This window comes from Oncorhynchus gorbuscha, linkage group LG24 (assembly GCF_021184085.1).
Source record: "Oncorhynchus gorbuscha isolate QuinsamMale2020 ecotype Even-year linkage group LG24, OgorEven_v1.0, whole genome shotgun sequence".
Classification (NCBI taxonomy): Eukaryota; Metazoa; Chordata; class Actinopteri; order Salmoniformes; family Salmonidae; genus Oncorhynchus; species Oncorhynchus gorbuscha.
In genome coordinates this window covers 8,146,590-8,159,620 of record NC_060196.1, presented here as the reverse complement: position 1 = coordinate 8,159,620, position 13,031 = coordinate 8,146,590, and the positions used below count along the sequence as shown (strand labels likewise).

At 42.2% G+C, this 13,031-nt stretch overlaps 1 protein-coding gene across 1 annotated transcript in view; it reads left to right on the top strand.

Moving 5' to 3' along the window:
- The window catches only part of LOC124012902 (15-hydroxyprostaglandin dehydrogenase [NAD(+)]-like), a 31,033-nt gene that overhangs the window by 16,639 nt on the left and 1,363 nt on the right, over positions 1-13,031 (top strand). Inside the window, exons 5-6 of the mRNA XM_046326945.1 lie at positions 10,934-11,010; positions 12,184-12,347. Of these exons, the coding sequence (XP_046182901.1) occupies positions 10,934-11,010; positions 12,184-12,347 (241 nt within the window). The remainder of the gene's footprint in view (positions 1-10,933; positions 11,011-12,183; positions 12,348-13,031) is intronic.

Genomic DNA, 13,031 nt, shown 5'->3' with positions numbered 1-13,031 from the left:
TTTCTCTCTCGTTCCTCGCTCGTTACTCATTGTATAATAGTTTTGAGATGGAGAGAGAGACGCTTCCGATTGAAGTTGTCCCAGCACAACAGGCAAAGCTGGTTGAAATGACGTCATTTCAACCAGTTTACAACCACATGGTAGTACTCTGTGCATGTCCAAGATCGTCCAAATGTTTTCTAGATGCGTAAACACATCCCTGTGCACCTGGTAACATCATATTCTATCATTACGCTACATGTAGATGCTATTCCTCAGTGCTGTCGCTAGTAGATAAGTGATAAGTTATGCTACTAACCAAAACAAGACATTCCCCAAACATGCCTGTGGGTGATTCCGATACAGTGCCTTCAGAAAGTGGTCACACCCCTTGCCATTTTGTTGTTACAAAGTGGGATTAAAACGTATTTAATTATCATTTTTGGTCAACGATCTACACAAAATACTTTAATGTCAAAGTGGTAAATACTCTAATGTCAATGTGGTGATTCTGACAATACATGTTAGAATCACCTTTGGCAGCGATTACAGCTATGAGTCTTTCTGGGTACATTTCCAAGGGCTTTGCACACCTGAATTGTGCAACATTTGCCCATTATTCTTTTTAACATTCTTCAAGCTCTGTCAAGTTGGTTGTTGATCTTTGCTAGACAGCCATTTCAAGTCTTGCCAAAGACTTTCAAGCAGATTTACGTCAAAACTGAAACTAGGCCACTCAGGAACATTCAGTGTCGTCTTGGTAAGCAAATCCAGTGTTACGGCTGTGTAAGGCAGGCGAAGTCAGGTGCAGGAGAGCAGAGTAGAGTAAACAGGCGCACTTTTATTCCGGTAAAAAATAGGCGCAACATGACATCTAAGTGCCCAAAAAACACAGAATGCGAATGCAAACGTATAGCGCGCGAACATACACCATTACAATAAACAATTACACACAAAGACATAGAAGGGAACAGAGGACTAAATACATGCAGATTATGGAATGAAAACCAGGTGTGTATGAAACAAGACAAAACAAATGGATACATGAGAAATGGAGCGGCGATGGCTAGAAAGCCGCCCGAACAACAACGGAAGTCGTGACATCCAGTCTAGATTTGGGGGAGGGAATACAGTCAGTCTCAAAAGTGAACCAACAACCTAAAACGTGAGAACAGGATCCGTAATGGACCAGACACGGAAGTGAACCATATAGTTCACCTATGGTGAACGGGCCCGCACTCTGACACCACCACAAACTGAGGTACCCACCGTACCAAACAAACAAACAAACGAACACTCCACACAGGCTCTACCCATGAGAGGTTATGCCCTACTTGTCCAAAATAACCACCCTGCCACACACCGTGCAAACAGTAGCACTGTATCCTTTGCTAACAGTATCTAAAAATGACCAGATGTTGCTAATCCCTGGTCCCAGAGGGCTCTCCCAATTGTGTGGTATTTAAAACCGATTGGTTACTTTTCCCACCAGTATGCCACTGCCGATTATCGATATGCACAGAGCACTCACGTACTCGGAACCCCACCCGGGTCGAACAAGGCACACCCTTCCCAAATTCAGTGTTTTGCAGCACACAAACCACACATGCAGCTGACTGGAGAAGTGACTTTTACCCAAGTCAATTACAACAAAACCAAGATCATTAATTGACAGTACAACGAGGCTCGTTCATCACATTTCAGAAATATCCCTTGGTGGGAGAAGCCAGAAAAGTCTCCACCACAGAGGGGTCAACACAATTGACTCGCCTCCGGAGAGCTGATTCTGAAGCTTCGCTAAACAAACATGGCTGAAAACCTTAGTGTCTCATCCTCTTTGGAATTTCCAGATGGACTAAAGAAGAGAGAATTGAGAAATAAAAGCTGGTTTATTACATGTTGCCACAGGGAGACGCCTCCAGCACAGAAGCAGATATCATTTTGACTGGCCTCTTGGAGACGTGGTCCTTTTATATTCTAAGTCAGACAACACCAAATGTTCTGGAAACACCAGACCGAGAGGCTCGCAGTTCAAAACCAAGGCAGCGGCTTTGTCAGCTGCTACAGAATCGGTGTCCACAGAAGGTCATCCATACAACCGTGAATAATCAGCGTGTCCTTGTACCTCCAGTCTGGCGTCAATCACTATCAACCGATATAAGCATAATCCATAACATTCAGTATAACACCTAGTGACCATCAACATGCACCTTGAGTGTCATAAATAGAACACTGGGAATGTATTACAGAGAGGGGAAATATATCAATATGCGAAATATTGTTTTAATCACTCTGAACGCGATTATGTAACAGTGATAGAACTGTTAGCTAGGCTAGCTACAATGGACAACATCACACATGATCTCTACCCCCAAAGCCAAAACACCGTTGACATGACATCAGTTTGTTTTCTTTACCATTGAGAAGAAACGGTTGGCAGGATGCTGCTTGATGTACAACCGCAGCAAAAGCTGCAGGCGCTCACAGGCCCCGCTTTAACTGGCAGCTGCCTCTAATGGGACCAGGGACTTTGGAATGTAGGTGGACCCACTGCAGTGTTCGGTACAGGCTTCTTCCTTCACTGGCATGTTGTGCAATGACTGACTGATTGACGAACTGACTGACTGACTGACAGCTCCTATATTGGATCGCGGTATGTTTGATGCAAATCATTGTTTTGGTTCACCCTGTTCTTCATGATGTGTGGTAAGAGGAGCCTAACCTGAAATGTACCAAGGGTATCAGTTGACAATAATCTTGGAGCATTTTGGGGGGGGAAGAAAAACACACACGTAGGCATTTTAAATACTTTATTTGAATCCACAAATTGCATTACATTAAGATGGATAAAAACTATTTTAAGGGTCTTGGATACAAGAGCATTTTAAGGATACAAAAAGCACCTTCTCCACAAAGCAAGGCTGCCAGTAACAGCTGAAACCGAGCAGTATTTCGGCCAGTTGCTTTGCTCTCTGCAATCTGAAGGCCACTCACCATATGTACGTTGCCGAGACTGTCAAATACTACTGTCACCAACTTGCACTTATATCCAAGGCTGTCCAAGCGTGATCTGAGGGGCTGGTATTTGAGAAACTTGTCAGCAAAGGCCCGGCTCCATGTATCCATCGAAATGAACAGCCCACCTCAAATCAGCACCTCCCTTTGGGCTCGCCCCACAGCAGCAGTAACTAGCTTATTCTGCATACAGGAAAACACGCTGTCAACTATATCAGACCAGGCTATTCTGACGAGAACATTTGTATGTGTGCTGTCTGTGAGACCACCTGTCTTACCTCAGTAGATACCAGGTCGACAAGGCAGACATGTCTAGCAATGTACAAGTATTTCTATGAACGGCAAACATTGACAACATGTGCATCAGACTTCTGTATTTTAACTCGGGGTGTAAAATGCAGAAGGGATCATGGTTTGCAGGATACCAGGGTTGTATTTTGCGGGTAGAATAGAACAGGTGTTGACCTTACCGTGAAAGGCTTTCTTACAAGCCCTTCACCAACAATGCAGTTTTTTAGAAAATTAAGAGTTGAGAATATATTAACTAAATAAGTTTTAAAAAGTAATACAATAAAATAACTAATGAGGTTATATACTGGGGGTTCTGGTACTGATTCATGTGTGGGGGTACAGTTTAATCATGGTAGTTGAGGTAATATGTACATGTAGATAGTGACTATGCATAGATAATAAACAGCTAGTAGCAGCAAAGTTTAAAAAAGGGGTGTTCAACGCAAATAGTCTGGGAAGCCATTTGATATTAGCTGTTCAGCAGCCTTATGGCTTGGGGGTAGAAGCTGTTCAGCTGCCTTATGGCTTGGGGGTAGAAGCTGTTCAGCAGCCTTATGGCTTGGAGGTAGAAGCTGTTCAGGAGCCTTTTTGGACCTAGACTTGACGCTCCGGTACCGCTTGCCGTGCGGTAGCAGAGAGGACAGTCTATGACTAGGGTGGCTGGAGTCTTTGGCCATTTTTAGGGCATTCCTATGACACCGCCTGGTATAGAGGTCCTGGATGGCAGGAAGCTTGGTCCCAGCTATGTACTGGGCCACAAGTACCACCCTCTGTAGCGCCTTGCGGTCGGATGCCAAGCAGTTTCCATACCAGGCGGCAATGCAACCAGTCAGGATGCTCTCAATGGTGCAACTGTAGAACCCCTTGAGGATCTGAGGGGCCATGCCAAATCCCCTGAGTGAGAATAGGCGTTGCCGTGCCCCCCTCGGTCTGTCTGGACCATGACAGTTTGGTGATGTGAACACCAAGGAACTTGAAGCTCTCAACCTGCTCCACTACAGCCCTGTCAATGATAATGGGGGCATGCTCGGCCCTCATCTTCCTGCAGTCCGCAATTATCTCCCCTGTCTTGATAACATTGAGAGAGAGGTTGTTGTCCTGGCACCACACCGCCATGTCTCTGATCTCCTCCCTATAGGCTGTCCCATCATCGTCAGTGATCAGGCCCACCACCATTGTGTCGCCAGCAAATATATATATATATATATTTTTAATTTGACCTTTATTTAACTAGGCAAGTCAGTTAAGAACAAATTCTTATGTTCAATGATGGCCTAGGAACAGTGGGTTAACTGCCTTGTTCAGGGGCAGAACGACAGATTTTTACCTTGTCGGCTCAGGGATTCGATCTTGCAACCTTTCAGTTACAAATCCAATGCTCTATCCACTAGGCTGCCTTCCTACCCCAATGTAATGATGGTATTAGAGTTGTGCTTGGCCATGCAGTTGTTGGTGAACAGGGAGTACAGGAGGGGACAAAGCAGGCACCCCCTGAGGGGCCCACATATTGAGGATCAGAGTGGCAGACCCGCTGCCTCACCACCCCTACCACCTGGGGGCGGCCCGTCAGGAAGTCCAGGACCCAGCCGCAGAAGGAGGTGTTTAGTAACAGGGTCCCTAGCTTAGCATTTTGTATGTGGTGTGGGATTTTTCATCATGTTGTGTTCTTGGTGACTCTTAACTCCCAAGAAACCGTACAGTGTTATTATAGACTGTCATTAATCATACTAGGTGTGTTTTGTTATGCATCATTCAAGACTCTGGAGGTGAACATACCCAACAATATATATGACGTCATGGCTGAGAATAAAACGCCCCAAGGACAACAACAGCAACACAGTACCAAGTCAAAGATACAATGGACAGAACTGCAGATTATACAGCAAGCAGAGTTAGTTGAGAAAGTCGGGAAAAGTATGTTAAAATCATGTTTTAAATCATGTAGCCCTTTACACTCGTACCTGTATACAAGTTGAAAATGGCAGATTTGGGCAATAATAAGCGCCTAAATTGGAACATAGTGGCTGTTTCAGTAAGGGTTCTGTCTCTGCGCTTCACAGCGCTGTATGGGTTTTTATTGACAGCCATACTGAACTTGAGCACCGCTCGCAACAAAAATTTGCCGCCATCCCTTCCAGTAATTGGGCAACTTTTGCACATTTTTTGTTGTCCATGTCAGGGGAACTGCTGTAAATTAAGAGGACTGGATGTATTTTGAAAGATGAGATGTTGAGGATTATAATAAATACCGCTTTGATGTCATACAAGCAAGCCACACACCTGTGAGTCCAAATGTGCAATTCACCTTTCCAAATCAACGTTTATGATCAATATGTATGATGTACAGTTGCAAGATGACGTCATATCCTGGGGTCCTCTGAACAGAATGAGCCTATGTTTGTTTATTGCGAGAGAAAAAAATTACGCATCACACGCACCTGAATGCACCTAAATTACGATCGTTTTTTCTGAATTTCCTTGTGAAAGCCTAACATTGTGAGATCGTATTTTATAACAGCTAGTTATGTTGGCAATGGAACAAGCTTTCAGATCATGCTCACCTGACCTTGATTGCGATTTATAATGGACCGTTTTTGGATTGTGTAAACAACAACCGTAATTGGGTGATTCTGCAACTACAGGAACTTCTATGGTCCTCAGGGTCAATTTTTGTGGGTTTTTGTTGTTGTTGTTTTTTTAAACATGTTTTTTCTTTATATGTTAAGTTCACACTACCATCATCCCAGATTTTTTTAACACCTCTCAATCTAGTACTTTAGCTATTTCTCAGATGCATTTTATACCTCAATTTCACTGTTTTGCCCTTGTCCCAGACCCAGACTTTTGGGCTTCCACTATGTTTTTCTACGAGAAAACATGAATAATTACACATTATGTAATGTTATCTTCTAGAGAAAGAGTCAAATACATCAAATCTATATCAATATGTGAGGTGAGTATGCCCTTTATATTGTTACTTACACAAAATATACCTGTCCTTTGGTAGGGGTGTCATTTCCACCACTGAGGGCAAATTCCTCTATTTAGTTTCTATGTCTGTGAACTCTGGAATCTTAATGCTTAACAATGGTTGTTGTTCAAAATGGTTGCAATAAAATATTGTTTTCCTACATTTTTTTTTGTTGACATAGATGTTATTTCCACCACACCCATATTTTTTAGGTAAATTTGTATATTATGTGTAACTTATATTGATCTACTTGTTTAAGATAGGGAAATCATATGGTTGTTATCATAATCTCACTAAATGGTTGGATGGAAATATCTTATTTTGTTATGATAAATAAATATTTTCAGTTGTCACAAAGGCAAGTCCATACATTCAGGCGTTGTGTTGAATTATTAATTTTAGGAAAACCTTAAAAAGCACTTAAACAAATGTTCAATGCAAGACAAATGTATAAGAAATGTGTTATAAATTAATTGTATAATATTTAATGTTCAACTAAAATGGATGTTTAATGGCTGTCTGAGACAAATGACAAAAATATATAAATTCCTGAATAGTACGATCACAGCGATTATCAGATATTATTTCTAAGACAAACCAAAGACAATTATAATACTGGTAAAATGTTTTTTTCAATACATTTTTATTTCTGAAATCTTGCATGGCCAAAGTGCCCGAAGTTGCAGAATCACCCAATTGTGTTATGGCAGGGATACAGGGCTGTGTTCCAAACTAAATAACGACAAGTGAGCTTGTTCCTCAATGGCACAGCTAGGAGAGCTCACAAAGGTACCTTTTATAGTTGAAAACATTTCTTTTGAGTCATAAAAGTGCATTGAAATTGCTTAGGAACTGTGCACACTTTGGAGAGGTGTGTGGCCACTTGGAGACACCAGTTAATCTTCTCATTCAAACCTTTGTAATGTTTGTCTTGTGTTGCATCTACCCCACATTTTACAGGAATAGCCTTATCATGTTACTGAATGTATCCAGAGTATTTTCAGATTTCTATTTCAACAAAAGTGGCAAAGTACACTATATGTAAAGTGCACATTAACATCAACAGTGTAATGTTTGGATTCAGTCTTGTGTCAGGTGAACTGTTGTGTCCTCACCTTTGGTCTAATAATTGTCCTATTACCTCCAAACTGTTCATTAACCATTTCTAAAATGGTTATGCATTTTCATACTTCTTCTCTAAGAAACATTTCAAATTAGCCCTATCCATATAGGCCAATTCCCACACGGGTGAAAGGTGAAAGCATTTGGTTCAGTATTATACTGTAATAACCAATTAAGACGGGCAGTATATCATTCACTGTGGTTCCAAATAAGGGAAGAGCAGTCTGACATGTTATGTTATCAGCACTCTGTTCGAGCTGCTTAGGCATAAGGGGAAGTACAAGTATGCCTGAAACTGCAAGATAACGGTTGGTTGTGTTTTATGATAAATTAACCCATATTGTCATGTTATTGCACATACTTTGCTTCCTGTGTGTCCCAGAGGCAAACCTGTAACTCCTATAGATCCCTTTCCTCCTTGTCCCTTTTGTGACAGTTTTTTAGCTGAAGTGGCAATAAGATTTGAAGTCAAGACTTTATACATTGTTTCCTGTACAATTCCAGCTATCATATTTATGCCCTCTCCTACAGGACTGACATTCAGCGGGAACACATGGGTGGTTTGGGAGTTCTCATAGTTATTCTCATTTTAACAGAAGGGTTCTATGTACAACCATATATCATATTTCCCAGCATGCACTGATGCAGGGTGATTTTCAGAATGGTTTGTTTTAATGTGTTTTTGCATATAGAGTAGAGGTCGGAAGATTACATACACCTTAGCCAAATACATTTAAACTCAATTTTTCACAACTGGTAGTATTTCCTTCAAATTGTTTAACTTAGGTCAAACGTTTCGGGTAGCCTTCCACAAGATTCCCACAATACGTTGGGTGAATTTTGGCCCATTCCTCCTGACAGAGCTGGTGTAACTGAGTCAGGTTTGTAGGACTCCTTGCTCGCACATGCTTTTTCAGTTCTGCCCACACATTTTCTATAGGGTTGAGGTCAGAGCTTTGTGATGGCCACTCCAATACCTTGACTTTGTTGTCCTTAAGCCATTTTGCCACAACTTTGGAAGTTTGCTTGGGGTCATTGTCCATTTGGAAGACCCATTTGCGACCAAGCTTTAACTGATGTCTTGAGATGTTGCTTAAATATATCCACATAATTTTATTTCATCATGATGCCATCTATTTTGTGAAGTGCACCAGTCCCACCTGAAGCAAAGCACCCCCACAACATGATGCTGCCACCCCCGTGCTTCACTGTTGGGATGGTGTTCTTCGGCTTGCAAGCCTACCCATTTTTCTTCCAAACATAACGATGGTCATTATGGCCAAACAGTTATATTTTTGTTTCATCAGACCTAGAGGACATTTCTCCAAAAAGTACGATCATTGTCCCCAAAGTACATTCAATCCGTAGTCTGGCTTTTTTATGGCAGTTTTGGAGCAGTGGCTTCTTCCTTGCTGAGCGGCCTTTCAGGTTATGTCGATATAGGACTAGTTTTACTGTGGATATAGATACTTTTGTACCTGTTTCCACCAGCATCTTCACAAGGTCCTTTGCTGTTGTTCTGGGATTGATTTGCACTTTTCGCACCAAAGTACATTCATCTCTAGGAGACAGAACCCGTCTCCTTCCTGAGTGGAATGACGGCTGCGTGGTCCCATGGTGTTTATACTTGCGTACTATTGTTTGTACAGATGAAAGTGGTACCTTTAGGCGTTTGGAAATTGCTCCCAAGGATGAACCAGACTTGTGGAGGTCAACAATTTATTTTCTGAGGTCTTGGTTGATTGCTTTTGATTTTCCCATGATGTCAAGCAACGGGTTAATGAGTTTGAAGTTATGCCTTGAAATACATCCACAGGTACACCTCCAATTGACTCAAATGATGTCAATTAGCCTATCAGAAGCTTCTAAAGCCATGACATAATTTTCTGGAATTTTCCAAGCTGTTTGAAGGCACAGTCAACTTAGTGTATGTAAACTTCTGACTCACTGGAATTGTGATACAGTGAATGATAAGTGAAATAATCTGTCTGTAAACAATTGTTGGAAAAATGACTTGTGTCATGCACAAAGTAGATGTCCTAACCAACTTGCCTAAACAATAGTTTGTTAACAACAAAATTCTGGAGTGGTTGAAAAACGAGTTTTAATGACTCCAACCTAAGTGTATGTAAACTTCTGACTTCAACTGTACCCATTGATTGGGTGATACATTTTATGCTACACAAAGATAAATAACATTGGATTAGTTTAAAAAAAAGAAATAAATCTGTTAGTAGTTGGACTTATTGCACGTGTTACTGAGATGCTTGCTCCAGTTTGAATACTGGGACTAAATCAAGGATCTGATCTTCCCTACCCTGGCAATTGTTTTGAATGCAGGTTGCGGTTGATTTAAACAATTCCACTCGTTGGATATCGTAACTCTGGCTCGATTCCAATAGCAATTACACATCACTTTGCGAGCCAGAATAATGTGACTTGCAGGCCTGACGTGGCCTGTAAACCAAGGGTTTCCTAACACCACTGTAATAGGGTTTAACTAAGCCCGTCAACAAGTGGCCTTACCATAGACAGCCTCCATTCATGGAGGGTTCTAAGAATAACCTTTATATAATAAAATGGTTCTTAGTAGAACCATATACAACGTGTTCTATGAAGAAACCTACATGGTAGACCCTCTGAAAAGGGTTCTACCTAGCACCAAAAAGGGTTCAGAAAAACTGAAAAACACTATATGGTTCTACTAAGCACACATTTGTTTAAGAATGCATGTAAACATTCTCTTTGAGCTCAATTCCCTTTGATTTGACTATGTTCCCAGAGGGATTTTTCCCCCATCTAATTTCACCTCTGTTCTCTTATACAAAGGTGTTGAGAGGTTTCAGAAACAAAGTGCCTTGCAGTACTCCATACAACAGGTTTCTCTTAAGGTTTGCCCTGACTCTATCCTTTTTTAAAGGGGAAAACTAATGATTGATCTTCACAAGGTGAAGGTTTTATGTATCCATAAAAGGAAGTTGAGCCCCATTATTTGGAGGGGGAAGCGAGTTCTCCTGAAATGCAATGTTCTGGAGATTGTTCTGGTTTAAACATAACTTGGCGGCCGGCCCAACACACACAAACACACAGCTTTTTCATGTTTGATTTAAGTCAAAATAGGGGGTAATATCTTTCCTTGGAAGATCAGGATTTTCCATGACGGGAAAGGCAGAGAGAATAAGTTACAGTACTCATTCATTTCTAGCAAGCAATATGAGATCTCAGTAAAAAACGGTAGATTCCACTATAGTGTGCACACACACACACACACACACACACACACACACACACACACACACACACACACACACACACACACACACACACACACACACACACACACACACACACACACACACACACACACACACACACACACACACACACACACACACAGAGGAAAAGTAACCTCTGTAACAATGCCTTTAGAGTGATTGCATTGTTGATAAGCGCCGTCAATGAAAAACACCTGAGATTTAAATGGGTACCATTTGGAGTATGTTGGTGAGTTATCATGACTGTGAACTTTGTTTATTCTTCTTTCTTTCTTTTCAGCTTTCCTTCATTCCCCCTACCAGCCAGTGTACACGGCCACAAAGCACGGGGTGATAGGCTTCTCCAGAGCCATTGCGGTGAGTTCTAATACCCCCCCAGGCTGTGTCACAGCCGGCCGTGACCGGGATACCAATGAGGCGGCGCACAATTGGTCCAGCATCATCCGGGTTAGGGGAGGGTTTGGTCGGCCAGGAATGTCCTTGTCCCATCGCGCTCTTAGCGACTCCTTGAGGTTGGTCGGGCGCACGCACGGTCGCCATTTGTATGGTGTTTCCTCTGACATATTGGTGCGGCTGGCTTCCAGGTTAAGTGAGCAGTGTGGCAAGAAGCAGTGCAGCTTGTTTTGGAGGAGGCATGACTCTCGACATTCGCCTCTCTTGAGTCCATACGGGAGTCGTAGCGATGGGACTGTAACTACCAATTTAGATATCATGAAATTGGGTAGAAAAAGAGGTAAAAGTACAAAAAAATGTGGTCCCATATTCCTAGCACGCAATGACCATCAAGCTTGTGACTCAAAAAATGTAATGGATGCATTTGCTATTTTGTTTGGGTTGTGTTTCAGGTTATTTTGTGCCCAATAATCTTCGAGTCACTTTTATTGTAAATACGAATAGAATATGTTTCTAAAGGCTTCTACATTAACGTGGCTGCTACCATGATTACGGATAATCGTTGATGTAGTCATTGTGAGCGATTAATATGGGAACAAACACTCAACTTTGGACTACTTTAATAGACATACAGTATGTAATCCAAAACCAGTACACCTGATTTAAGTAATGAAGGTCTTGATGATTAGTTGACCAGTTGAATCAGATGTCGTAGTAGAATACGTGATATGTTGTAGTACTAGAATACGTGAATGGCTGGGGGTACTCCAGGAAAGGCATGGAAAACACTGGCCTAGACACATTCCTTTTCCCTGAGTGATTACGCTTGACCGTGTTCGGACATGTTTGTGCTCATCTTTCTCACACACACACACACATAACACATACATACACACTGGCACGTTGCTCCTTTCACAACCACACACACACACACACATACATACACACTGGCACGTTGCTCCTTTCACAACCACACACACACACACACACACACACACACACACACACACACACACACACACACACACACACACACACACACACACACACACACACACACACACACACACACACACACACACACACACACACACACACACCCTGACACGTCTGTGTTCCTTTCCTCTCCCCACGCAGGATGCAGCCGAGGTGGAGAACTATGGTGTGAGGATCAACACGCTGTGCCCTGCCTTCGTGGACACCCCACTCCTGCGCTCCGTGGAACACGAGGACAACATGGGCAAGTTTGACAAGTTCAAGGACGACTTAAAGAGGAGCGTGCACAAGTTCGGGGTGCTTCAGTGAGTTCCTATACATGTCGTGTAGAAGTTGCCTCGTTTCCCTCCTCTTTCACTCATTACCTACCACTTTCTTTATAACTCAGATTTACAGTAAACCTATGTGGTGTATATAGGATACTGCTTCAGATTAATGTATACAAGTGTTGGTTATACCTAAACAAGTCAGCACAGACCTAGAGTCAGCTTACCCTCCCCACATGGCCCCGCGAAACCACCCAAATACTAACTCCATTCTACGACATCAAGTAATACAGTATCTGGAGTAGCAAAGCCTCCCGTATCAGTGTCCATTTCCTCCTTAAATCCTCCCTCCACATAGTATGTGTGGGAGGCCATGGAGGTTGTTATCCCTCCTCGGTTTCCCTGTCTTATCTGGAGAGAGGAGAGAGGGGGCCCTGGAAGCTTCCTGGTGTGGTTGTGTCTTGTCCCCTCTCTATGTCACTGTGTTTCGAGTGCTTTGCACGACATCAGATAAGGTTTTCTACTTCAGAAGCAAACGGCGGTGGAGATATACAGATACAAACGTTGAGGGGTATTCTGAGGAAAGACTTAACTAACTTTGTCAATATTTATTTGAAATGATTAAGTTTGCCGCAATATGCATCCAAAACATGCAAAGACAAATATTGAGAAATACAGTGTGTTTGAGATAAGATGCACTTAAAATCATATGCAGGCCAAGTT